The following is a 24211-nucleotide window of genomic DNA, read 5'->3' as shown; positions in this document are numbered from 1 at the left end:
TTTGTAAGCTTCTTCAGTGGCCCGCTACTCCTCGTCTCTTCTCCGCAATCGGGCCGCCCAGCAACCACACTGGTGGGCATAAGTCTCAGTTAGTCCAACCAGAGCCAATGACATCAACGCAGGGCTCTTGCTGGACCTATGGAGAAGAGGCAGTACTCTTTTCCACTGAGGTTGTCAAGCTGAGAGGATGTGAACTGAAGAAGTTGGCAGGTGGATTCTTAACCACTGCGCCACCAGGGAAGCCCAAGGATGAACTCTTACATAATGTAATCATGAGGCTGCCATCCTACTGCCTTTGCCTTATAATGTCACTGAATCAAGAGACTGACATTCTATTACATTGGTCATATTCTGTGAGTTAGATGCAAGTCATGGAATCCCATCTGCACTCATGAGGAGGGAATTACCCAAAGGCATGGACACCAGGAGGCAGGAAATCATTGGGGGTCAACTTAAGGTCTGCCTGCCACAAAAGGAGAAGAATCCACTCTACAACGTCCACACCTACCCCTAACCACCTCTAAATATTTATTTCCTGAGTATTTACAATTGAGCGCTAGAGCTCATTTCTTTCTCATTTGTAAGAGGAGTTATCGCTGGGAAGTGGCTGGATGGGGAGGTGCTAAAAGGGCACTAGAACTTTTTGCTCTGCATATGGTGTTGCTTAGAATTTTTATAATCAGCATATATTATGTAATTTAGAAATACAATTAAAATTGAAAATTGAATATACCGTGTGACTTCCACTGTAAGCTGTTTTTTCTCCACTTCTGCAACTTCCTATGTACATACACAACAGGGAAAAAAGACTGGAAGGAAACAGGCCCAAATGTGAAGATTTATTAGTTTAGAGTGGTGGGTCTGTGGATGAATGATGCTTTCTTCTTTACACTTTTCTGTGTTTTTCACAATAGGAATATTTTAATCTAATAATCAGATTTAAACACAAGTGATTTGAAATGTTTTTTTAGGTCCAATATTATGGCTAAAAATAAAGCAAACCCTCTTGTTTACCTTCGGTAGAAAGGCAATTTCCTGCTTGGGTGGCTGATGGACTGTCTGTTTCTAGAGTTCAAAGAAAGAAGTCAGATGGCAGCGGGGAACACACACCTGCTTCCTCTCATGCTGATAAAGAACAAGTAACTCTCATCAGAATGTATGTGGCTTTGGCCCAGAACGAAGCGTTATTTGAAAAAATATGGCAGGTTTTCTCCAGTGACTAAAAGCTACTGGAAGGTTCTGGCCAAGATGGGAAATAGGAGACTGGGTGCCAAACAGAACTGATAAGCTGACATGTTCAGTAAGCAAATAGTGCAAACCCATGGCTAAATGAAAACAAACAAAAGACATGTTTGATCTCATTTTTATAGCTAATTAGAGGACCTGGATGGGTCTCCTGACCTGTTTGCATGTCTGTGAATTTAGAATTAAATATGAGGAGCTTCTGTTGGACCAAAGACCATACCTGCAGTCAGAACAAATAAACAAAACACAAACTTTCCAACTTAGGTTTACCAAGCTTGCTGCAGCCAAGGAGAAGGTGTCCTCAGGAGCTTCCCAGCAGAGGAGATGAGAAGGGCTTCTTCTAGGGTTTGGGTTTGTACTGGATGATTGTGGGGGGCGTTAGAGAATCGGGGGCCTATTCTGGGTTGGATGCTGTCAAGAAGCAGGGACAACTGGGTGATTGAGTACTTCATGATTGCCATCTAGAAGGAGAGTTAAAACTGGGCTTGAGTTATTGATGAAATAGCAGCAATTGCTCAGAAAGGAGGAAGGCATGTCAGAGGAGGGGGTGGTGTTTAGTAATCTGGGGGCTCACAAGAGCACCTTGTCAATGTCTCGTTCTGAGCACTGTTCATGTTCTGCAGGGAACATGGCTGACTGGTTGTCAGAAGGGCCGTTTTCCACTTTCTCAGTCCCATCCAGCTTTAAAATAAAAACATAGCACCCGATAAAAAACTAACATTCAGATAACACTTTCTACTTAGAAAATGCTCTTTTTATCTGGGGGAAATTCTTTGTAATTCTTTCTAGCTTCTCCATTCTTAAAGATGTGGAAATTGAAGCTCAGAGATGTTTAGTGACTTGCCTAGCACCACAGCTGGCTTAAGCAAGCCAGAAAGTTGTAGCATCCAGCCTCAGGTTTATACTACTTTGTCACCCATCGCTGTTCCTCATCAGTCCTGGTTGTTTGTTCATTCAGAATGATGGAGTGATGGAAAGTGAAGAGGCAATTCAATTCAGCATCAATATTACATTTAGAGTTATTGTAGTTCATAACCAGGGAAGGACACTGTATTAGTCGCCTATTGCTGCTGTAACAAATTACCACAAACTGCATGCCTAAAAACAACACAAATTTATTCTCTTACAGTTGTGGAGGTCAGAAGTCTGAAATGAGTCTCACTGAGTTAAAATCAAGGTCTTGGCAGGGCTGTATTCCTTTGTGGAGACTCTAAGGGAGAATGTTTCCTTGCCTTTTCCAGCTTCTAGAGGCTGCCTGCATTCCTTGGCCTGCGGCCCCTCCCTCCATCTTCAAGGCCAGCAATTCAATCATTCGGACTTCTGCTTCTGTCATGACATCTCTGACTCTGCTGCTTTCTTTGTCCATCTTTTAAGAACCCTCATGATTACACAGGGCACAACTGGTTCATTTAGGATAATCTCCTTTTGTTACAACCCTTAATCACATCAGCAATGTCCCTTTTAGACATGACATATATATATATATATATATATATATATATATATGTTTCAGGGGTTAGGATGTGGACATATTTTGCGGGGGGGGAGCATTATTCTGCCTACTAGAGACACCTAGCCTGGTGTCTGGTTTTTTTTTTGGTGGGGAGGGGAAGGGAGGAATTCTGACTTAATAGTGAAAGAGCCATCTAAGCTGACAGCAGGAGGAGCCAGAAACCAAGAAGGGAAGTGTCCTAAGCAGAGGGGTGGTCTGGTGGAGAGAAAGCAGGAGCATTGGTGGGTCCATTAGTCATCTATCACCGGGTTATGATGCAGTAACAACCAGCCTCCCAAATTTCAGGGGCTCACGAAAGCATAGTTTTACTTTTCAAGCTACGTGTCCATTGTGGATGTGTGCCATGTTTTGGCTCTGCTCCATGTCCTCTTTGTTCCAGGAGCAGCCCCTGTCTAGAACATGTTGGGCTCACAGCGGAGGAACAAGTTAGGGGGCAAAACCACAAGACGATGCTTAAAGCTTCTGCCTGGGAATAGCTCATGTCCCTTTCACTCACATTTCACCCGCCAAAGCAAGTCAGGTTGTACGGCCAAGGCTGACATCAGCAGGACAGGAAGTAAAAGCCTCCCGTAGGAAGGGGCAGTGAATAATTGGAACAGCAATGGACTAGGACAGTCCAAGGGACTGGAGTGTAGTAGATGTGGAGGGTGGCTTGAAGCTCATGAGGTAGTGAGGGCAGATCATGCGTGATGTTAAAAACCAGTTTCCTTAGTTAGAATGTAGGCTCCACGAGGACAGGGACTAGGTTGCTTTATCTTTCTAGCCCAGTATTTCTCAACTTTTTTTTTTCCATTATGACTCCCCACCCCAATAATATCTTTTTTTTAATTTGACAAGGTATTTATTTATTTATTAATTTATTTATTTGCTGGCTGCACTGGGTCTTAATTGCTGCACACGGGCAGGGATCTAACCCGTGTCCCCTGCATTGGCAGGCAGATTCTTAACCACAGTACTACTACCAGGGAAGTCCCCCACCCCAATAAAATCTTAATGTCACAGATATACGGTTATGTACTGAGTATATATTTGGGCTTTATATACAAAAACAGGAAGATATCTTTCCCCACCTAAAAATCAATTATTGGAACTTCCCTGAGCACTGCAATGAAGAGTAGCCCCTGCTTGCCACGTGTGCAGCAACAAAGACCCAACGCAGCCAATTAATTAATTAAAATAAATAAATAAGGTTTTCCAACTAAGAAAAAAAATTTCAAAATAAAAAAATAAAACTCAATTGTCACCACCTCGAAGGTATCAGCCCTTGTTGAGAATGCATGTTCTAGTCCCAATTACATTTATTTTAATTAGTTCTTGAGTTCAGTTGACTTAAGCCATATTTATCAGGTAAAGCAAATTGTCAGTAGTTGATAAGTTTACTTGCATAAACCTTATTATATACTTTGTGTAAACTCAGTTTAGCACCGCAAGAAGCTAATCGGGTGAAGAGCAGAGGTCCAGTGGAGTAGAGACATTAGTAAAGACATTAGTAAAGAAACTGATTGTATCTACGTGTTGCTTTGTTGACCTTTCAAGAATTGAATCTAAATACCTTATTGCTTTCAGAAGTCTTCTCCACTGTAAGGCAGCCTTGCCTGTCTTTTGGGAGAGTCATTAAACATGACTGAATTTTCTCTGATGATTAAAGGTCTTCACTAAGAACATCTAGGACCAGCGAAACCCTCAAGTGACCTTTTGCTTTATTTATTTATTTATTTATTTATTAATTATTGGCTGCATCAGGTCTTCGTTGCTGCGCGGGCTTTCCCTAGTTGTGGTGAGCAGGGGCTACTCTTCATTGCGGTGCACGGGTTTCTCATTGCAGTGGCTTCTCTTGTTGCGGAGCATGGGCTCCAGGCCCTTGGGCTTCAGTAGTTGTGGTGCATGGGCTCAGTAGTTGTGGCGCAGGGGCTTAGTTGCTCCTCGGCCTGTGGGATCTTCTCGGACCAGGGATCAAACCCTCGTCCCCTGCACTGGCAGGCGGATTCTTAACCACTGTGCCACCAGAGTAGTCCTACCTTTTGCTTTTGTATTTTAAATTTTTATGGGCTTTTCCCTCTTTGGGAAAACCCTGGCAAGCTGCCCAGTCTAAGTCCTCGCTACTAGCAATGCACCTGTACAATTAAAAGTTTGTTTTTTGCTCTGGTTTGGAAACCAGAGGTGCTGCATGAACGGGACAGTTGCTCAGTGAAAGTCCGAGGAGCTCTAGAAGCGTCATACGTGAATTTAGTGTTTTGCCTGATTCAGTCAATGAAGTTCAATGAGCAACAACTGAAGGCTGATTACATGTCAGGCACTGTTCTAGACATTAAGGACATAACAATGGATGAAAAAGGTAGCATCGTTGCCCTCACGGGATCAGAAGTGTCATTTTGAGTTTACAAGCTCTGATAGCACAGAGCGGTAATGCCAGGCAGTGAGCCATGCTTGGGCTGGTTGATCAAAGGTTGGGAGACATTTGCCCTCAGACAAGAAGGGCTCTGCTCTGGGATTTCATTTTTCTCTTTGTCCTGGACTTGAACAAAGATGAGGCATTAACTATGAATGTGGAGACCAAGAAGTTATGGAGGAAAGTACCAATTCATTGACTTGGTATTCTTTGTAGCTACATAGGAAAATCACCTCTTCAGGTTCAGCCTGTCCTCACCTCAGCAAATTTAGCATTTGCATGTGGAGCAACCGTAATCTGTAGGTTTCTAAAACATAGGTCTTTAAAGCTCTTCCACGTTTAAAGAAGGTGGTGCTTCAGGGGCAAAGGAGTTACTGAGGAGAAACTAAATGGGATTTCTTTTTTTATTTTTTAAATTTTTTCACCACACCACGCAGCGTGTTGGATCTTGGTCTCCACCCACCCCACATCCCCCCCAACCAGGGATTCAATTTCCACCCCATGCAGTGGCAGCGCAAAGTCTTGACCACTGGACCACCAGGGAAGTCCCTAAATGGGATTTCCAATTCAAAGTCCTTACCTTGGCCTCCAGGTCCCTGCTCCACACACATCCCTTCCCCTCACTGTGTTCCAGCCACGCTGCCTTCCTTGTCCTTCTGCTCCTTGAACACAACAAGCACGTTCCCCTTCCAGGGGCTTTGCACTTAAACCCACTGCCACTCCGCTGTGTGGCCTGTCACCTTATTCAGGCTCTGTACCAGTGTCACCTCTGTAGGGAGGACGTCCCTCCGTCCTCCCCCATCTCTCTCTATACCTTTGCCTCATTTTATTCGTATTCACAACTTTTAACTCTTAGTGACACATTATGCATATGTCTGTAGTCTGCCTTCCCCACTCAAAGGTAAGCTCCATGAGGGCAGGGAATTTTGTTCGCTCCCCTATTCCCAGGTCCTAGAAGGGGCCAGCACACAGGGTACGTAATTTGAACTATCTTACAGCCTTGTGATGGCTTAAAATTATTTTACCACTACTTTTTTCCTTTGAGACATCTTCCATAAATGAGGTTTCTGTATGTAACACACTTGACAACTCAAGTGTTTGTACAAAAAAAAAAAGTTTCATTTACTTTGAGGTGTTTGTGTTGGAGTCTGTGTCTGAAGAGCTGACCACACGTTAGGATTGTGGAAGTTCAGAACCATTCAATCCACAGCCTTCTCACTCAGAAAACAGTTCCTAGGAATACTAGCCTCAACGCGTTCAGAATAACCACTAAGACTTTTTTTCTATCATTTCTTTCTTCTGACCAATCACAGTCTGAAGTGCTTTAGGCTATTAGTCCCTTTGGCTTTACCAGTTCTGTCCTTCTACTTCCACCCAGACCAAGATGCTCATACCGGCCTTTTCCAATACAGGTGGCCTCCTACAAGAGGCGGCTTGAGCCCAGCTAGGCATATTTGAGTAGGTTGCTTTTTTCCCTTCCAGGGTGAGCTGTATGTAAGTCTTCCTAAATGAAGGCTAGACTGTCTAGCCCCAGACATTATTCCCTTATCGACAAAACTAACCAGGGTAGACCTAGTTTCACACTTGAACAAAACCCATGCTTTTCCTTTGAAGTTTTTGTTCTGCAGCAATAGAAATGGTAGGTGTCGGAGAGCACAGTCTAGAGAAAGGGAAATTTTCTTATAATAATAAAATAATCTTATTTTCCAAGTGACAGCTATAATATAAAGCAAGTACATTGAAAAGGAAAAAATTCAGCTTGCACACAATCCTTTTAAGTAGGTCAAGATGGTTTAGTGTTATATGAGGATAAGTAAATGGGAGACTTTTAAAAATCCCCTAGTGTGTTAATGATCAAGAATACTGAAACTGAAACTCAATTAAAGATTTAAGTAAATGCAGAAAAATAATCTCGGAAACACTTTGTCAAACTGTTTCCAAAGCCAAGAATGTGTCAAAATTGAACTAAAGATTTAGAGCCATCCCAACAAAAGCCAGGAGGACACGCAGAGACGGGAAGTCTGGCAATATAAGATGATAAAGCATGTGCTGTTTTCCATTTTAAGTATGTAACCTGGTTTTAATCATTTTCCAGAAATGTTTCCAAATTAGAAGAGAAAAAAAAGAAAACCTTTAAAAGATATTAACAAGTCTAAACTCTTTACTCTGAGATCAGACTCGACTTCACAGCTCAGACTCTGATAGGCTATCACAACTGAATAAGAACTATGACATATAGATTTAATAACATGTCTCTACCCCATCCTCCAAAATCTCACATCCTCCAAAATCTCATATCCACTTTTAGATGGTGTGGAACTCTCCACCTTTTCTATTCCTGTTAAATTGGAAAAAAGCCCAAAGACACCTAAGATGACCTTTAAAACTTCGTTTTCTGATGAAAAATGAACATATACATTTAGTATACCAAAACGTTTGAAGAATTTATAAGACGAAGTCATAGTATAAATATTACTAAGAATAGAAACTTGTCAGGTTTTCGATTAGGCACCAGCAGGCTACTGCAAAGGCCTCCCTGATGAGAAGGGCTATCCCTGCCCAGCCCAGGAGCTACATGTTAATTACATACAAAGAGAGACCACCAGTACCCAGGGTGGACAAAATGAAAATCCAGACATGTAGGTGAAAAAGAAGTCAAAACAGACATTATACTGCACTTAAGGCAAAGAATATGTCCCGTTTCAAAGAATAACTCTATTCTGTCCCTGCCTTGGAGTATTTTAAAAACGCAAAGGGTGTTAACCCTAATTTGATTCCTAAATGCTACCAGCAGGGGCTATGGAAGTCCTGAGCTAACCCAAGGTGTACGCTGGAGACAAGCAAAAAGATGCAGGAAGACAATGGATGCGCGAATAAGAATCAAAGGAAGACAGCACTCGGGGTGGGGGTGGGGGGAAATCAGCCCACACGCCACTTCCACTAAGGCAATTACCGGCACCTGCAGTGGCGGCGGCGGCTCTACATTCTGCCTCTCTTCGTGAATGCCCATCTGGAAAGGTCTTGTTTAATGGGTGTGGAAACTATTATTTTAAAAAAGAAAAACGCACGGTAAATTTTATTTGTGTACTTATAAAAAGATTTATACCAATCAGGCCTTTAACATGTAAAAGGTAAATCTACATTTGCAAAGTTAAATACATGAAAACACAAAGCAGACTGAATTATCAAAAAGAAAACATTTTATTTATATCACTAAATACAATTAGTTTCCCTGATTATAACCCATAATAACTGTCACCTAAAATACAGGATGGTCTGTACAGAGGCGAACAACCCCAGCATCTCTGTGTGTACATATATACACTGAGCCACTGACCTCAGAAAAGCAGAGCTGAGCTCATTAAATTATTTTTTAGAATCTCTTACCATTTGAAGGAAATCAGAGGAAGAATTAGGTAGCAGAGTACTTGTATAATAACTTAAGAAGTTAAACGCTTGTAGTGATAAAATAATCTTGTGCACCCTTCTCAGGAATCTTAGGCAAGTGACCCGTCTGCAGATCCCAAGACTGGAAAGGGATGACCGATCACTGAAGCCACTGGGCTCGGTTCACTTGCCGTGTGGTTGGTCATGGTGCATTTCTGGTGTGTAAGTCAACAGAACAATCATGACCCAGAGGTGAAGCAAAGCCTGAAGAAAGAAAAAACAATTTATGGATCAGCCAATAAGTCAACCCTGCCCGAAGGCCCACTGTGCAGTGCCCCGAGGGCAGCAGCCACGTCTCGCTTGTCTCTGTGTCCCCCGTGGCTAGTGTGTCTGCAACACTGCAGGCGCTCAGGATGTGCTTACTGGATAAACAAGGAAGAAACAAATGTACAGTCAAATGAGCTAAAAAGTGTAATGGAAGGAAATAAAGAGCTGCAATGCCTACAGCATCCTCAGTTGAGGAGCAAAGTACTGAATGCATTCGTAACATGCACGTGTACACATACCTAAGCAGTCAGGGACTGCAATGCAGAGTAGACGGCCTGGTTAAAACTGCTAAAGATAAGTGAAGTTGGCTGGAAAGGCTTTTTAGAACAGAGCTAAGCTTGACGTTTTGAAAGAGGGTTTAGCCATGATTTGGTGAAGAGATGGGAAGACATTCTCGATAGGAATAATGTGTCAGCTTTCAGAGGTTGATTTAGGGTCCAGAACAAGACCTGCAGTGATCAGTTTCCACAAACTCCCTCACGGTGGTGCTGACGTGATGCGGTTCCCCCGCGACGTGCCTTGCACACAAGATGCGCAACATCACACCTCATGCTGCCAGAGGGTGCCCATGTGCCTCGTAATCTCCCAGCCCAGACATGGGCATGTTCTCAATCCTTTCTAATGCCATTCAATTTTTTTTTTCTTTCCTCTCCCCATCCCTCTCATCTTAAAAACTTTTTATTTAAAGGAGGAACTCTTCCCTCTAGTGGATCACAAGGGAATTTTTCTTTAAGTATGCTTTTCCTTCTTCTCAAGAAAACTGCCCATCTTCATTCAGTTCAACTACTTTTAGACATCCCCACTCAGAACAGTCACTAGGCTTCTGAGACTCACAGAAGGTATGACATAGCATCCCAAATTATGGTAACCATTTTATCAGAGATAAGAAATCTAAAAGAAAATACATCAACTTCGAGACCCCTTTAGGAAATAAAGCAAAACACATGGAAATAATTACAGTTTACTTCAAGATAAAAATGAAATCAACTGTTTTGTATTCTACTTTCAGCACTGGAGGGGCTCAGAAATAAAGGTAACAGTTAAACTGCACTACGGTTAGTTTTATTGTAGGAAAAGCCTTTGAGCAATTCATTTCTTAGACATAATGAATTATCAACATTACTTGCATACTTTAAGAAAAAAAATCTTAATTACTAAAAATGAGTTCTATTCTCTTTCAAAATTGGTTGCTAAAAGTTTAGTCAAAAAGATCAGCAGCTGAAAAACACTAGTTAAAAACCAAATGCAGCACTGTTTTTTTCAAACAAGTTTACTTACCATATATATAATTACAAAAACTCGTGCTATGGGGTATCTTCGGAGAAAAATTCCCAGACGGATGCTGTGCAGGTGATGGGGGTGGAGAGAGAGGAGACAGTTACACTCAAACAGATGTTCCTGAGGTAATATCTCATCATGTTTTTTTAAAACTTTACTCATTTAAACTATCTATGTGGCCACCATAAAAGAAAGACTGTTTTATAGTAGATTGTTAAATGATTACTTGAAATAACCATATAAAATATCACAGTAGTGAACAAATACTTTTATCATTATTTGGGGATTGACTGTTAAGCTTTTAGCACAAGCTATTCCTCTTAATTCTTCAGCTACAACTACAGAAGGCAAACTTGGTCCCTCTGGCAATCATCTTTCTTTCAGGAACCAAAGGCAAGTGTGTACACATGAATAGGAAGAAAGTCTAGATGGAATTAACCTGTAAATAGCTAATCTGGGAGCTTTTGCATGGACACATACTTCTGAAAGGCTCAAAACTTTAGAAACTCAAGTAAACACTTCAAGCAAGAGTGGGAAACATTATGATGTCCAGACCTTATTACTCACACCTTTTTGCAACATTTTTTCCATAAGAGGGATACACGTACAAACAAATACACCTTTCTCCTATGCCCTTCTACTTCTTTCATTACTCCTAGCACAATGCCTTGCATATGTTCTCTAAGAATTAATATGTATGTTGAATAAATTAATAGTTGAAATAGATGTGCTCAATAATGTGGATATAGTGACTATGGCACCCAAGGCCCTTGGCTTCAGGAATCTTAATTAGTAAATCATCCTCCTTATTCTTAATACCGTAGCTCTATTCTGACACAAAAAGGTAAGAAAAGATTGCTCTATTATGCAACAATTCATTTGAACTATGTTTAATTATAAAAACTAAAAGGCAGAAGAATTTAGTAGGTTATTCAGACATGAAATTTATCAAGGCTATACACATACATATACTGGTAAAACATTTTATTATAAGGTGGATGACTACCAGTATAAAAAGTTTATTTATAAATATACATAACACATATGTAAATTATGTTACTTATACAGTATATATAAAATATATATTAAGATGATTACTATTAATTTATATATAGCAGCATCTTTTATTCTAATCATATGATAAAGGAGATAAAACATTCAAATGGATGCATTTACATAAGAGAGGCTTTCTCAATAAAATTTCATGAGTTTTTAAATAAGGTTTATTATAAAAAGAAGAGAAATGATCAGAGTTAATTACCTTCAATAAAATACAGGCACTGACAGACCTCTTAAAGCAGGGATCCTCAACCCCGGGCCGTGGACCGGTACTGGTCCGCAGCCTGTTAGCAACCAGGCTGCACAGCAGGAGGTGAGTGGTGGGCAAGCGATCAAAGCTTCATCTGCCAGCTCCCCACAGCTCGTATTACTGCCTGAACCCCCCCGCCAGTCTGTGGAAAAATTATCGTCCACAAAACTGGTCCTTGGTGCTAAAAAGGTTGGGGACTGCTATATCTTAAAGCAATTTCATGACACTGAAATATCATGAAAGGAATAAGGTAAATATCACTTTAAATATCAGCTCGGGGGACTTCCCTGGTGGTCCAGTAGTTAAGACTCCATGCTCCCAATGCAGGGGGCCCAGGTTTAATCCCTGGTCAGGGAACATGCCACAACTAAAAAAGATCCCACACGCCACAATAAAGATCCCACATGAGGCAACAAAGATTCTGCATGCTGCAACTAAGACCTGTCACAGCCAAATATATAAATTAATTAAAAAAAAAAAAAAAAGTCAGCTGGGGAATTCCCTGGTTTCCCAGTGGTTAGGACTCCATGCTTCCACTGCACAGGGTGCAATTTGATCCCTGGTCAGAGAACTGATCCCTGGTCAGGGAACTAATCCTGCAAGCCCTGTGGCATGGCAATCGATCAATCAATATCAGCTCTGCTGGACAGGACTATGACTGAAACCACTGGAAAATGTTATAAAAATATGGTCGATCACTCATTGGTACTGGCACTGCTTACCTAAATTGGTCAATTGAACTAGCAGCTTTGCGGACTTTTCCATACATTCCTGCCAGATTAGTTTCTGTGTCGTTAAAAAGAACAGGAACGTTTCGCAGACGTGTGCCTGTTTAAACAAGAAGATAATTAATTAATGTACAGACACGGAAATCAAGTTCCTAACAAAATTATAGTTGAATACACATTTTGTTATATATGGAAGAAATTCTCAAGGCCAATTTTTAAGCAATACAACCAAAGGTAAAAACATTAAAAAAAAGACAGTTTAAATATTTAAACTTCTATACCCACAAAAATCAAAATTTAAAAACTAAGAAAATTATTTTCCCATGAAATTAGCAAAAATGAGAGTTTACCAAGTGTTGGTGAGAAGCAGGATTAAGGGGCACTTTCTTCCTGCGCCAGCAGGAGTGAGGCCGCATACCCTTCCTACAAAGCTGGTGACGCCCAAATCTGCATCTCCAGCCCGGGCTACCCCCAGCTCCAGACTCGCCCAATCACCCATTTCACTTCCATGTGGATGTCTAACAGACACCTCAGCTTTGCACGCCCCACACTAGTATCCTGATTTCCTGTCCTTGCAGCCAACCTTCTCCTCCTCCAGTTTGCCCCACCTCAGTACACAATAACTCCATCTTTCCAAAAACCTCCTTTCTCTAAAACTCTACATCTGATCTGCCAGCAAATGCTATCTGCTTTTCTTTAACCCACCTCCACAATCCCCACTCTGGTCTGAGTCACCATCATCTTTCACAGGGTTAATACCATGGCCTTTCTGTAACTTTTCAAATCATGTTCGAATTATCAAGGTTGGAAATAAAGGCAATGAAATATTCCTTTGAGATTCCCCACCCCTCCCCCCCTTTTTTTTACCTTCGCCACTGTCAACTCCGGACATGTTAATAGAAGACCCATTACTACTGCTTCCAGCGGCGGAGTTGATCTGCTGCTCGAGGCGCTCCAGCTGGAAGACCAGAGAGTTCTTCTCTGTGCTGAGACTTTCCAGCATGGTCTGCTTCTGGATGAGAGTCTCTGTCAGCTGATGGAGTCGATTTTCTAACTCAGACTGACTGCTGTTGCTTAAAGTTTTATTGGTAAGCTGAAAGGAAAGTGTTCATAAGATTATTACGTACAACGAAGGGCATACCACACAGAAACCACATTATTACGTTCCTGCAGGTAACCTGTGGTATTAAGAGATTTCTTAAAACTCTACCATTCTTTCACTATCTACAGAGGTGATTTTCAAACTGTATTAGTGGCTCATGGAATCAGTTTGGTGGGGCACAGCTGGCATTTGAAAAAACAGAAAAGAATAGGACATAGAGGGCACAGCACATAGTATGTGACTAGTATTTTGTGAAACTTCTATTTTAGTTTTAATACACGTAAGTGCGTGTTAGTATGGAGACATGATGTAAACTTTATTTCTTGCTATATCATTGTGGTCAGAAACATCTGAAAGCACTGGTCCACGGGACACAGTTCAAACTTTTCAATCTGGATTCAAAACCCTCTATAACTCAACAGTTGTGGTGCAGTACAAAGACCTCAACCTGAGGTTTTCATCTCTGCTCTGCAACTTCCTAGCTACCTGACCTTGAACAAGTTGCTACCCCTCCCCAAATCTGTTTGCTCATCTGTAGTGAGGATAACAGTGCCTCCTGCACATGGTACTTAGGGGTATGAAAGGAGAATTTTCCTAGTAGGGTCTGGTTGACAGTTGCTTCTTTTTTCTTTTGAGGCCAGAAATATGACTTTATTAGAAAAGCTGGGCATCCGAGAGGATGGCAGACTAGCACCCTAGTGTACCATCCTGACAGTTGCTTCTCAATAACTTCTTTCACTCTGTCTTCTTATTTGTTCTCCTCTGTGTCATTTTCCTCTACCCCAGTTTGGCCTCTGCTGTTCACACTTCCCCTGTTGGGCAAACTTAGTCCCTTTATCTTCTCCAGGTTCTACCTGCCTTCAAAGCCTCTTCATGAAGCCCCTTCCAACTACTCCAGCCTGAGCGGACCTCAGCCTTCTTTTAGACTCCCACTCACTGTCTTGGTTTTTTCGGTCTTTGGTAACAATTTTGCCTCCTTAATGAAACTGCCAGTCAGCTCTGTGGGGGCAAGAATCACTGTCTGCATCAACACAGTCTGGAAGAGAGGCTGATAGACTAATCCAAGTTTAAAACCCCAGCTCTAACAGATCCTAGCTACAACGTGGCACAAACTACAAATCTGAGCCTCAGTTTCCCTGCCCACAGGATGGGATGCCCAAATGAAATGATACACAAAATATCCAAGTCAGTATGTCCAATACAGTAAGCACTGAATAAAAATTAGCTTCCTTCCCCCCCCCCCATCCCCACCCCGCCTTGTTAGAAATATTTTTATTTCCCTTCTGAATCACTTACAGCACTCCCACAAATTAATTGCAGGGCTAGGTCTACAACAAAAAACTATGAAATGGAATTATACTGAATATAAACTAAGGTTTACTTACTATTAAAAAGGAATGCTCAACTTTTAAGATAGTACTGTGATCCCTTAATCTACTTACTCCACACTTATAGTATTTTTAGTTGAGGTAAAATTTACATTCAGTGAAATACCCAGATCTCAAGTACACAACGAACTCTGATGAAAGTATAACTGTGCAACCAATAGCCAGATCAAAATACAGAATATTTCCATCACTCCCGGACGACACCATTCTGACTTCTATCACCAGAATTTAGTTTTACCTTTTCTTCAATTTCCTATAAAATGGAATCACACAGTATGAACACTTTTGTGTGTAGGTTTTTAAAAAGATTTATCCAAGTTGTTGTATCAGTAGTTTGTTTCTTTTTATCACTGAGGAGTATGCGATATGTTTATCCATGTACTTGTTGACAGACACTTCTATCACTTCCAGTTTGGGCTACTTATGAACAAAGTTATTACAAATATTCTTATACAAGTCTTTTTGTGGACACACGGCTTTACTTATACTGAGTAAATATCTGAGGTTATACATTAGATGTATGTTGTTAACCTTATCAGAAACAGCCAGTTTTCCAAAGTGGCTGTACTACTGTACCCCTCCCACCAGCAGGGTATGACAGTTCCAACTGTACCACATCCTCACCAACACTTGGCAATCTTTTCAACTGTTGCCAGTCCAGTGAGTGTGTAGTGCTGTATCTCCCTGAGATTTTAATCTGCATTTCCCTGATGACTGATGCTTCTGAGCACCTATTCATGTGCTTATTTGGCAATTCATAAATCTTTTGTTAAGTGTCTGCCCAAGTCTTTTGTCCAGTAAAAAAAAAATTAATTGTGCATCTCTTTATTTTTAGTAAGAGTTCTTATCCTGGTTACAAATCCTTTCTCAAATATACGTATTATAAATATCTCTCCCAGTCTGTAGCTGACCTCTTTTCATTTCTGTAAGAGTGTTTTGATTAAAAGAAATTTTTAATTTTGATGAAGTCTAATTTTATCAGTTTTTCCTTCTATGGTTAGTGCTTTTTGTGTCCTAAGAAATCTGTCTTCTCCCAAATCGCAAAATATTTTCCTATACTTCCTTGTAGGAGCTTTGTAGCTTAGGCCTAGCTTCATTCCAAATCAATTTTTGTTAATTTTACAAGTCTAGGGGATAAAGATCAAGGCTCATTTTTTCCCATAAGTTTTTATCTAGTCCCATAAAATAGTTTTTAAAGAATGAAAAAATAGTCAAACTGCAATGTTATTAACCGGGATATTTTTCTCCAAGGAGGCCCGAAGGTAATAAGATAAGCAGATACAGCATTTTTTATTGATCATTCAGTATAAATCTTAACTCATTCTGAGTGGGGCTTTTTTTGCAATGTATTAAGATGTTGAGATCTTTTTAAATTGTATAACTTCCTTCTTATTTAGACAAAAAACCTTTAAGAGACAGCCTCCAATGGTTAATTTCTGATTAACAAAAATACCACATCTTAGGCATAGTACATACTCAATAAATATTTTAAAAATATTGGAATGCTTATTTAAGGATTAAACTGATTGGTGGTTTATGCTCCTTTCTTTTCTTTAAGCAAATCATCTTACCGTTTGTAATCATTTCACAAATGTAGGAAAGGGAAGGAGAAGGGAACACTCGAAATCAGTTAGCAGTCCCCAACTTTTATAAAAATTGAAAGTTTTTAAACATTTTAAATTATGGACTACTAAGAAGTCTAAGTACTTAAAAAAAATTATTTGACTTTTCATGTTCAAACCAAGTCATCACCTAACTGAAAAATGAACTAGGCAATCTTTACGTAAATTACTTAAATGATCAATAAGAGCTCATCATTTATCAAGTCAACCATGTGAACATACGGGAGGAAAGGACAATGTAGAATGACAGGGTAAGGGAATGCATGATTTTGTCAATTAATGATAAAGACTGGTAAATCTGAATGGTAGGCACATGTTATTTCCTATGTTTCACATTTTCGGTTACAAAAAGGTCTTAGTGACTCTAATGAAAGACCTATTAATAAGAAGATTTATCGTTGGATTTTTATCAGGAAACCACAATTCTAAAACTGGCAATCAGCAAAACAACCACTGAAGTTAGAAGGCATGAAATTCTAGAGTACCTCACATCCTCTCTGGTGACTGGTTACAAGATACTTGCATAAGAAGCAAGCCACAGAATATAGCAAATGCAGACTCAAATGGCATTAGATGAAAATTCTATATCAGGTTGAAAATAACTTACCTCACTACTGCAACAACAGGACTCAGGTGAAAATATGGGAAAAGAAAGTCTTAATGTATCCTTAAAAAAAAATGTAGTTTTACAAAGGTATCTTTTCCCAAGTTGTGTGTGCTGCTTCATACCTGATTCCTGAGTTTCTGAATTTCATCTTCTCGATCTTTAATTCTGCTTTGCAATGTGTTCTTTGTTCGATACAGATCTTCTTCCATGTAGTGGATTTCCTAAAAAGTGAGGCACAAATAAACAAAAGCTAAACCAGCGCTCCCTACGTCATATCCAGCACTGAAACACTGTCCAACACAAAGTAAGCATGCGATCAATATGTGCTGCCTATATACTGAATAAGCAAATGAAGACACTTTGAGGGAGCCGATGAAAAGTGAATACTTCAGCATGATCTGTATTGTATATAACGACTATCTAGGCACGAGTCTTTATTGGTCATGTTTTCATTTTTCTTGGGTAGATATGTAGGAAAAAAACTCTTGGATCATATAAGTGTATGCCTAACATAAAGGAAAAAAGCCTGCCAATTGCCAAACTGGTTTTCAAAGTACCTGTCCCATTTTGCATTCCCACAGGAATATGAGAGAGTTCCAGATCTTCCACATCCTTTCCAACATTTGGTACTATCAGTCTCTGTAAGTGTGGCTATGATAGTGGGCATGTAGTGGTATCTCACCGTGGTTACAATTTGTATTTCCCTGATGATTTTTGTTTGTTTGTTTTTGGTGGGGCCAAGGATTCTTTTTTTTTTTAAATAAATTTATTTATTTATTTATTGGCTGTGTTGGGTCTTCGTTACTGCACGCGGGCTTTCTCTAGTTGTGGCGAGTGGGGGCTACTCTTTGTGCAGTGCACAGGCTTCTCACTGCAGTGGCTTATCTTGTTGTGGAGCACGGGCTCTAGGCACGCAGGCTTCAGTAGTTGCAGCACAGAGGCTCAACAGTTGTGGTGCATGGGCTTTGTTGCTCCATGGCATGTGGGCTCCTCCTGGCGCAGGGATGGAACCTGTGTCCCCTGCATTGGCAGGCAGGATTCTTAACCACTGCACCACCAGAGAAGTCCCTCCCTGATGATTTTGAGCAGCTTTTCATGGGCTTATTTTTACCAAGCAATATCTTGCCCCTGTTTTGCTCCATTATTGATAAAACAAAGAGAGGAAAAAAGAAATACCCCCAAATTCAGTAACAACTGCACCAAACTTAGTTTGTAAAATGTACACAATCAGTAAGAGTCAGGTCAGAATTAAAAAGTAAAGCAACGCTAGGGAAGAAAGAGTAAATCATCAACTAAGTACCTTCAAAAAGCATTACGCTTAACTTGCAGACAAAGTAAAGTGAGCTGTATGAAGAAGTAAATGTGATATGGAATCAAACTGGTAGAGACTACTTTAGACATTTAGTTCAATCTGCTCATTTCACAGACTGAAAAACTGAGATAAGTGAGAAAAGAGAAAACAGGAAGGTAATTAGGTAGGGGAATCACCATTTACAAGAAGGTTTGCCCAGTTTCTTTTAAGCTCTAGGCTAGAAAATTTAAGGCTGAAAATTACTTAAATTTCTTAAAGGAGTATCTAATCCCAAGATTAAGTACTTCCCATCCAGAACATCTGATTACTAAATAAACAGCCTAGAGCTACATTCAGCCCCACTTTCCTCTACTTAACTCCCTCATTTTAGAAAAGGGCACTGAAAGTGGATGTGGTAAAACACCCATAATAAAATAAAAGTTATCTCACTAGCCATCAAGAACATCAAATTTTGCCTTTTGATATATACCAGCTCCTTAAATAAATTAAAACACAATTTCTGAAAGGACAGCTAATCTTATAACTAAATTATCTAAGATAGCCTATGATGTACCCTACGGGTTGTTACTCGGTGAATTTTTCTCTTATTACTCAGGAAACAATCACTTTCATAATAAAAACAAATACTTCTCTGAGAACAGAACCAGTTTCAGAAATGATAAATCCTAATGAAAAAAATCTTCAAAGAATATAAATATGCAAAGCTGGAAATGTTGTAAGTGATGCACTGAGAAATATACTAGCAGTCTTCTCTTTCATAAAATGAAGGGAACAGTGATTTTACTGTGAAGATGAAATAAGATAATGTACACTAAGTACCTATAACAATGTTGTTACTCAGTAAATTATAGATGTTATAAATATTAAACATAGATTCTTTCTGCGAAAATGTGGCTGTAAACATGTTTAACTGTTAACATTGAAACTATTATATAAGTACATTAAAGTAAAATAATTTAGCTTGGAGAGCAGACAACTGTTAATTGCATAATGAAATATAATTTTAAACATGATTTGTAAGAACAGTGTTATAAGCATTTTTTCTCAAACAGAAAGCAGTCTATTATGGTGCTGATATCTTATTTATATTTCTATTAAATAACATTTACTATTATTTCTAAAGAGTAAAAATATGATAAAATATGTAACTCAACTGATGTTTTTAAGTGTTCTAACACACATACTCTGACAAGTAGATACAAAAAATACAGAGCAGTAGAAAGAATTCTGGGCTCTGGGACAGGAACCGTGGATTCTATTTTATTCTCTAATTAGCTGTGTGATATTAGGCAAGTCTCAAAATCATTTTGTGTCTCTATTTTTCATCTGTTAAAACAATCCAACAAACAATGAGGATGGTGGGGTAGTAATAAGGTAGGAGGGACCTCTGAACTCAGCCTCCAAGGATTTCAGTAAGCTGCTTTACTAGAAGTCTCCTCATATGACCGCCAGTGGACAGTCTTCCTTGGTAACCATCAATCTAAAATCCTTACCTGCTTCTGTCGGTCCAATTCTGCCTCTAGTTCTTGTTTAGCTGCTTTCTGCCCAGCTATTTGGTCTTGCAGATCCTGTAATTGTTCTCTTGCTGATTCTGCTTCAGTAACCTGCTGGGCCTCCACGTCCTAAGAAGATGAACCGCACGTGTGAAAGCAATAATGAACTGCTCAGTGCAATATTTACCGTGTGATCATCACGCGCTGTGAACAGGGCCCAGCAAGCACTAGCGGGATAAAGATGAATGAGACACGGTCGCAGCCTAAAAGGCGCACAAAAACTGACACTTCGTTATATAACATGGCAAATGGTGGGAGAAGGGAACGGGATGCAGCAGCTGAAACCATGTGGTTTAATGAGCATAAGCAGACAGCGGCTCCCTGGGAGATCCCTCTCTCTGTTCAAAAACAGCAATTCAAGAAGAGAACTGTAACATCAAAGAGGACTTCACTGCCTTAGTCCCCTGAAATTGCAGGTTATAATTAGTTTTTGTACATGTGTGGGTATCAGTAATCAACATACAGTAAAAGTAACTTTTCTCTCATATCACCTCAGGTTAGCATATTATTTTCTTTTTTAGCTCTATTATCTATTTTCATATCTTCCCATATTTCTTACTCTAACTTCTTCACTTGGTGTCACTATTCTCACTTTTTTCAAACTCAAAAACCACCTTCCAGATTTCCTGTGAAATCCACTAGTGGCAAAGAACATTGTTCTAGGTTTCTATATTTTCCCTCTATGGGTTAAGCATAAGTCCATTCATACAGTACTACATAAGACAAAAACTGGCATCTTAACTTTGCTTTTTATCTTTTGGTACACTGTGTTACATACTCATCTCCACAAACTCTGGCACTTGGAATACTGTTTGAAAGAACTGATACATTAACGATACTCCCAGATAAATCACAGTAAAATAACTCTAAATTCATACAATTTTGTTGACTTAGTGGAAAACAGCAACAAGTTAAATTATTTTTCCGTACTAGCTTCAGGGTATCTTTGTTACCAATTTGACTAAATCGCACAAATTCTCAAGAGGTAGGTAGTGTGCACAGTGGTTAAGGATACATGTTCTGGAATCAGACAGACTAGGGTTCTAATCCTGGCTCTGCCATTTTACAAGTCAGGGCAAGTTATTCTCCTTCTCCGCACCAAAATTTCTTCAAACTGTAAAATGAGAATATATCATCTCCCTCACGGGTTACGGTAAGGAATAAATGAAAGGATATATACTGAGTGCTTAGTGCAGGGTTTGGCACATTAAGGGCTCAGCTATTATAATTATTAACAATTCTTCCATTTTGCCAGACCTAGTACTATCATCTTTATTATCAATTTCATAAGCTTCTTGAGTAAAGGTAAGAAAATGTGTTAATATCATCAATGATGCTGGGGTAGGGATGAGACATTAAATAAAACAAATCATATTTTTCATAATCTCACCCAAAAGACACAGAATAGGTATGAAAATTTTAGCATGTATTCAATTTCAAATTCATGGGACTGAAGTCTTTGGAATTCAAAATTACTTATAGGAAAAAGATTCTACACTTTAAAGGATAATTTAAAAAAACCCAGAAATAACAGCAGCTACTATTTACAGAGCCTATTACGTGTCCGGGAACAATGCTAGGCCCTTTACATATAATATCCCTTATTTTCAAGAGAACTTTCTCATCTGCAATTTACAGATCAGAACACTAAGGCTCTGTGAGATGTGGTACCTGGTGCAAGGGAACACATCTATTAAGTGCCAAAGCCAGGACAGAGGATCTGCACCTAGATCTGATAGTCAGGCCTATGCCCCAGACAAGCCCACCCATTCTCACACCTTCCACACTTGTCATTGATGTTCACGTACATCTTACAAATCAATAACTTCCTAAGCTGATGCATGGATAAATATTCTTGACAGAAGGATTTTTTTTTCCCTAAGAACAGAAGGCACATTACCCCACACCTTATCTTTCTCATCTTCAGAGACCGCTCCTACATCAAAGAGCCCATGTTTAAGATAAATAAGTGGCCCAATTTTACCTTCAGATTAAATATGTTAATTATACAAACTATAAATTATAAGATTATGCATGAAACTATAAAAGATCATCCCTAAGCCCATGCTAATACTAGAAAATATCCTAGTTTTAAAACAAGCCCAAATTTAATTTGGTTTTAGCCACTAGAATGTTAGATCCATAAATATGAAGATTGTCTGGCTCCCTGTTATAACTCTAAGCCTAGAAGATGCCTGGCACATGGCAAATAATTGGTAAGTACTGGTTGAATGAATGAATCTATGTTTCTCACTCCTGTAACTTCAAGTCAATCAATGGACAAGAAACCTATTGCTTTAGAGTCACTTCTATAATGGTAACTAATATTCCCAAAGTTTCACTAATACTCTTCCCCCAAAATACAGAATCCATCATCTCTCAAACTACTAAAACCTGGGAGTAAATGGCTGTCTGTGAAGCTGAACTGTAATGAATCTTACCTGTAATTCAGATCTCAGCTGATGCATCTGACCCATCAGTTTCTGTATTTCCTCTCTTTGCATCTCCTTCTCATGTCGAAGTTCTTCTAGTTCCATGCTATTAGCGGTACTGCTATCTAGGGCTTCAAAACCAGATCCTTCCTTTAAGCTGTTAATCAATTTTTCTTTAGACTATCATAAAAAAAGAATAAGCAAAGCAGAGATTACCACACACCAATTAAACCACTATGGGAATATTCCAATTATATTCTCCATCAGACAAAGTCCACAGAATGCTATGCTAATCCATAGGGATAAAAATGCAACAGAGCCTTGCTGTACAGTGTTCTTGGGCTGTGGTCCCCAGGACCATGTTATTGCTGAAAACTTGTTATTAACAAGATTCTTCTCACACTTTCCTCTCATCCTTTCTTATGCTTTCTCCCCCCATCACATTCCACTCAACAAATGTTTATGGAGCACTTACAATGGGTTTAGCACTATGCTAAGTGTCATATGTAATAAAGATAATGTCTCTCACTCCAGATAGTAACCTCAGCCTTATAAGCTAAAAGGGAAGGGACAAATATTCAACAGAAGGCAATAAACACAAGCTGAGAGAAGGCTACAGTACGATTACTTGCAGAATTCTGAGCAGGAAAAACCACTTCTGGGGAAGAGAAGGCTTTACTTGAAAGACAGCACTTATACTCGTCCTGGAAAATGGTTAAGATTTTAAAAGGTGTAGAAAAAACAGAGGACAAAGCATAAAAATGCAAAAGCAAGAGGGCCTGAAAGTATTCTGAGCTGTGTTCAGAGAGCATGTTAAGAACCAATTTGTGGGGGCTTCAGATACCAAGCTAAAATGTTTGAATTTTATTTGGCAGTCTAAATCCAATTACCAGAAAGTGGATAAGGAAATGATACGATCGGAGATGCGCTTGAGGAGGGTAAATCTGGCAGTGGTTTAAAGCAGTAGTTCACAAACTGTGGTCAATGGGCCAAGTCTGGCCTGTGGCCTTTTTTTGTACAGGCCACTAAGCTAAGAATGGTTTTTTATATTTTCAAAGGATTATAAAAATGTAAAGACAAAGAATATGTGATGGAGATCACATACAGCCCTCAAAATCTACAATATGTACAATTTGACCCTTTACAGAAAGAGTTTGCTGACCCCTAGAATAAAGGATGAGTGGAAGAAGACATTCGACATGGGAAGACTAGTTTAAAAAGCACTTTAATCCTAGGCCAGTAATAAAAAGGACCTTTGGTTCCTTCACCTTAAATATAAATATCTGAACGTCACTCTCCTCCATCAAAAATAGTTTCTCCTTTTTATGTAGTAGAATTATGGGTGATGTCTTCAAGCTTTTCTGTATTTTTCAAATTTTCTGTAATAAATATGATTAGCTCTATATCTATATCTATACATCCATACCTCCATGTGGCTAAAGAGCACACCTCTCTACTGAGCTTCAGGCCTACAATTCACCTCGATGTCACACCAGTTTTGCAAACTCACCATAATTTATCATAATCTCCTTCAACCATAACCTGCTGTCTTTCCTTTTTTCCTTTTTGTAGTAGTATATGAGAACACTCATAGACTCAAACCAGAAACCTGGAATCTTCCTAGATTCCATTTACCTTTTCTTCTCTTCTTCCAATTAAATCTCCAAATCTCACATATTCTACGTCCTACATTTCTCCTAGCAGTCCCTGGTTCGCCAGCCTCACTGCCACAAACTTAGATCAGGTCCTCATAATTTCTTATCATTATTTTTGATAATCACCTCTTTATCATCTACATTTCACCATCCCACTCCTCACCCCTTCAACGTATTCAACAATTCACTGACTACCCACTGAGGGCCAGGCACTGTGCTGGGGATTCAACAATAAACAAGGCAGAGATCCAACTCTCCCCTCACCTCTTCATGACTGCCAAGGTTCTTACACCCAAATCTGATCACGCTGCTCAAATCCTCTAACACCTCCCACTACCATCACCTACAGGATACAATCAAAACT

At 39.6% G+C, this 24211-nt stretch overlaps 1 protein-coding gene across 2 annotated transcripts in view; it reads right to left on the bottom strand.

Annotated features, from left to right (window-relative positions):
- Nucleotides 1-8329: 8329 nt before the first annotated feature.
- The window catches only part of GOLGA5 (golgin A5), a 30935-nt gene continuing 15053 nt past the window's right edge, over nt 8330-24211 (bottom strand). Inside the window, exons 7-13 of one of the 2 annotated variants that reach the window (XM_057732744.1) lie at nt 22202-22372; nt 19701-19829; nt 17018-17116; nt 13044-13269; nt 12171-12276; nt 10140-10203; nt 8330-8798 (exon numbers count right to left, since the gene is read on the bottom strand). In XM_057732744.1, coding sequence (XP_057588727.1) covers nt 8718-8798; nt 10140-10203; nt 12171-12276; nt 13044-13269; nt 17018-17116; nt 19701-19829; nt 22202-22372 — 876 coding nt within the window. In that variant the 3' untranslated portion in view covers nt 8330-8717. The remainder of the gene's footprint in view (nt 8799-10139; nt 10204-12170; nt 12277-13043; nt 13270-17017; nt 17117-19700; nt 19830-22201; nt 22373-24211) is intronic. The other variant, XM_057732745.1, reaches the window with a different exon arrangement.

The sequence above is a fragment of the Hippopotamus amphibius genome, chromosome 4, assembly GCF_030028045.1.
Source record: "Hippopotamus amphibius kiboko isolate mHipAmp2 chromosome 4, mHipAmp2.hap2, whole genome shotgun sequence".
Lineage (NCBI taxonomy): Eukaryota > Metazoa > Chordata > Mammalia > Artiodactyla > Hippopotamidae > Hippopotamus > Hippopotamus amphibius.
This window is presented reverse-complemented; position numbering and strand designations above follow the sequence as displayed.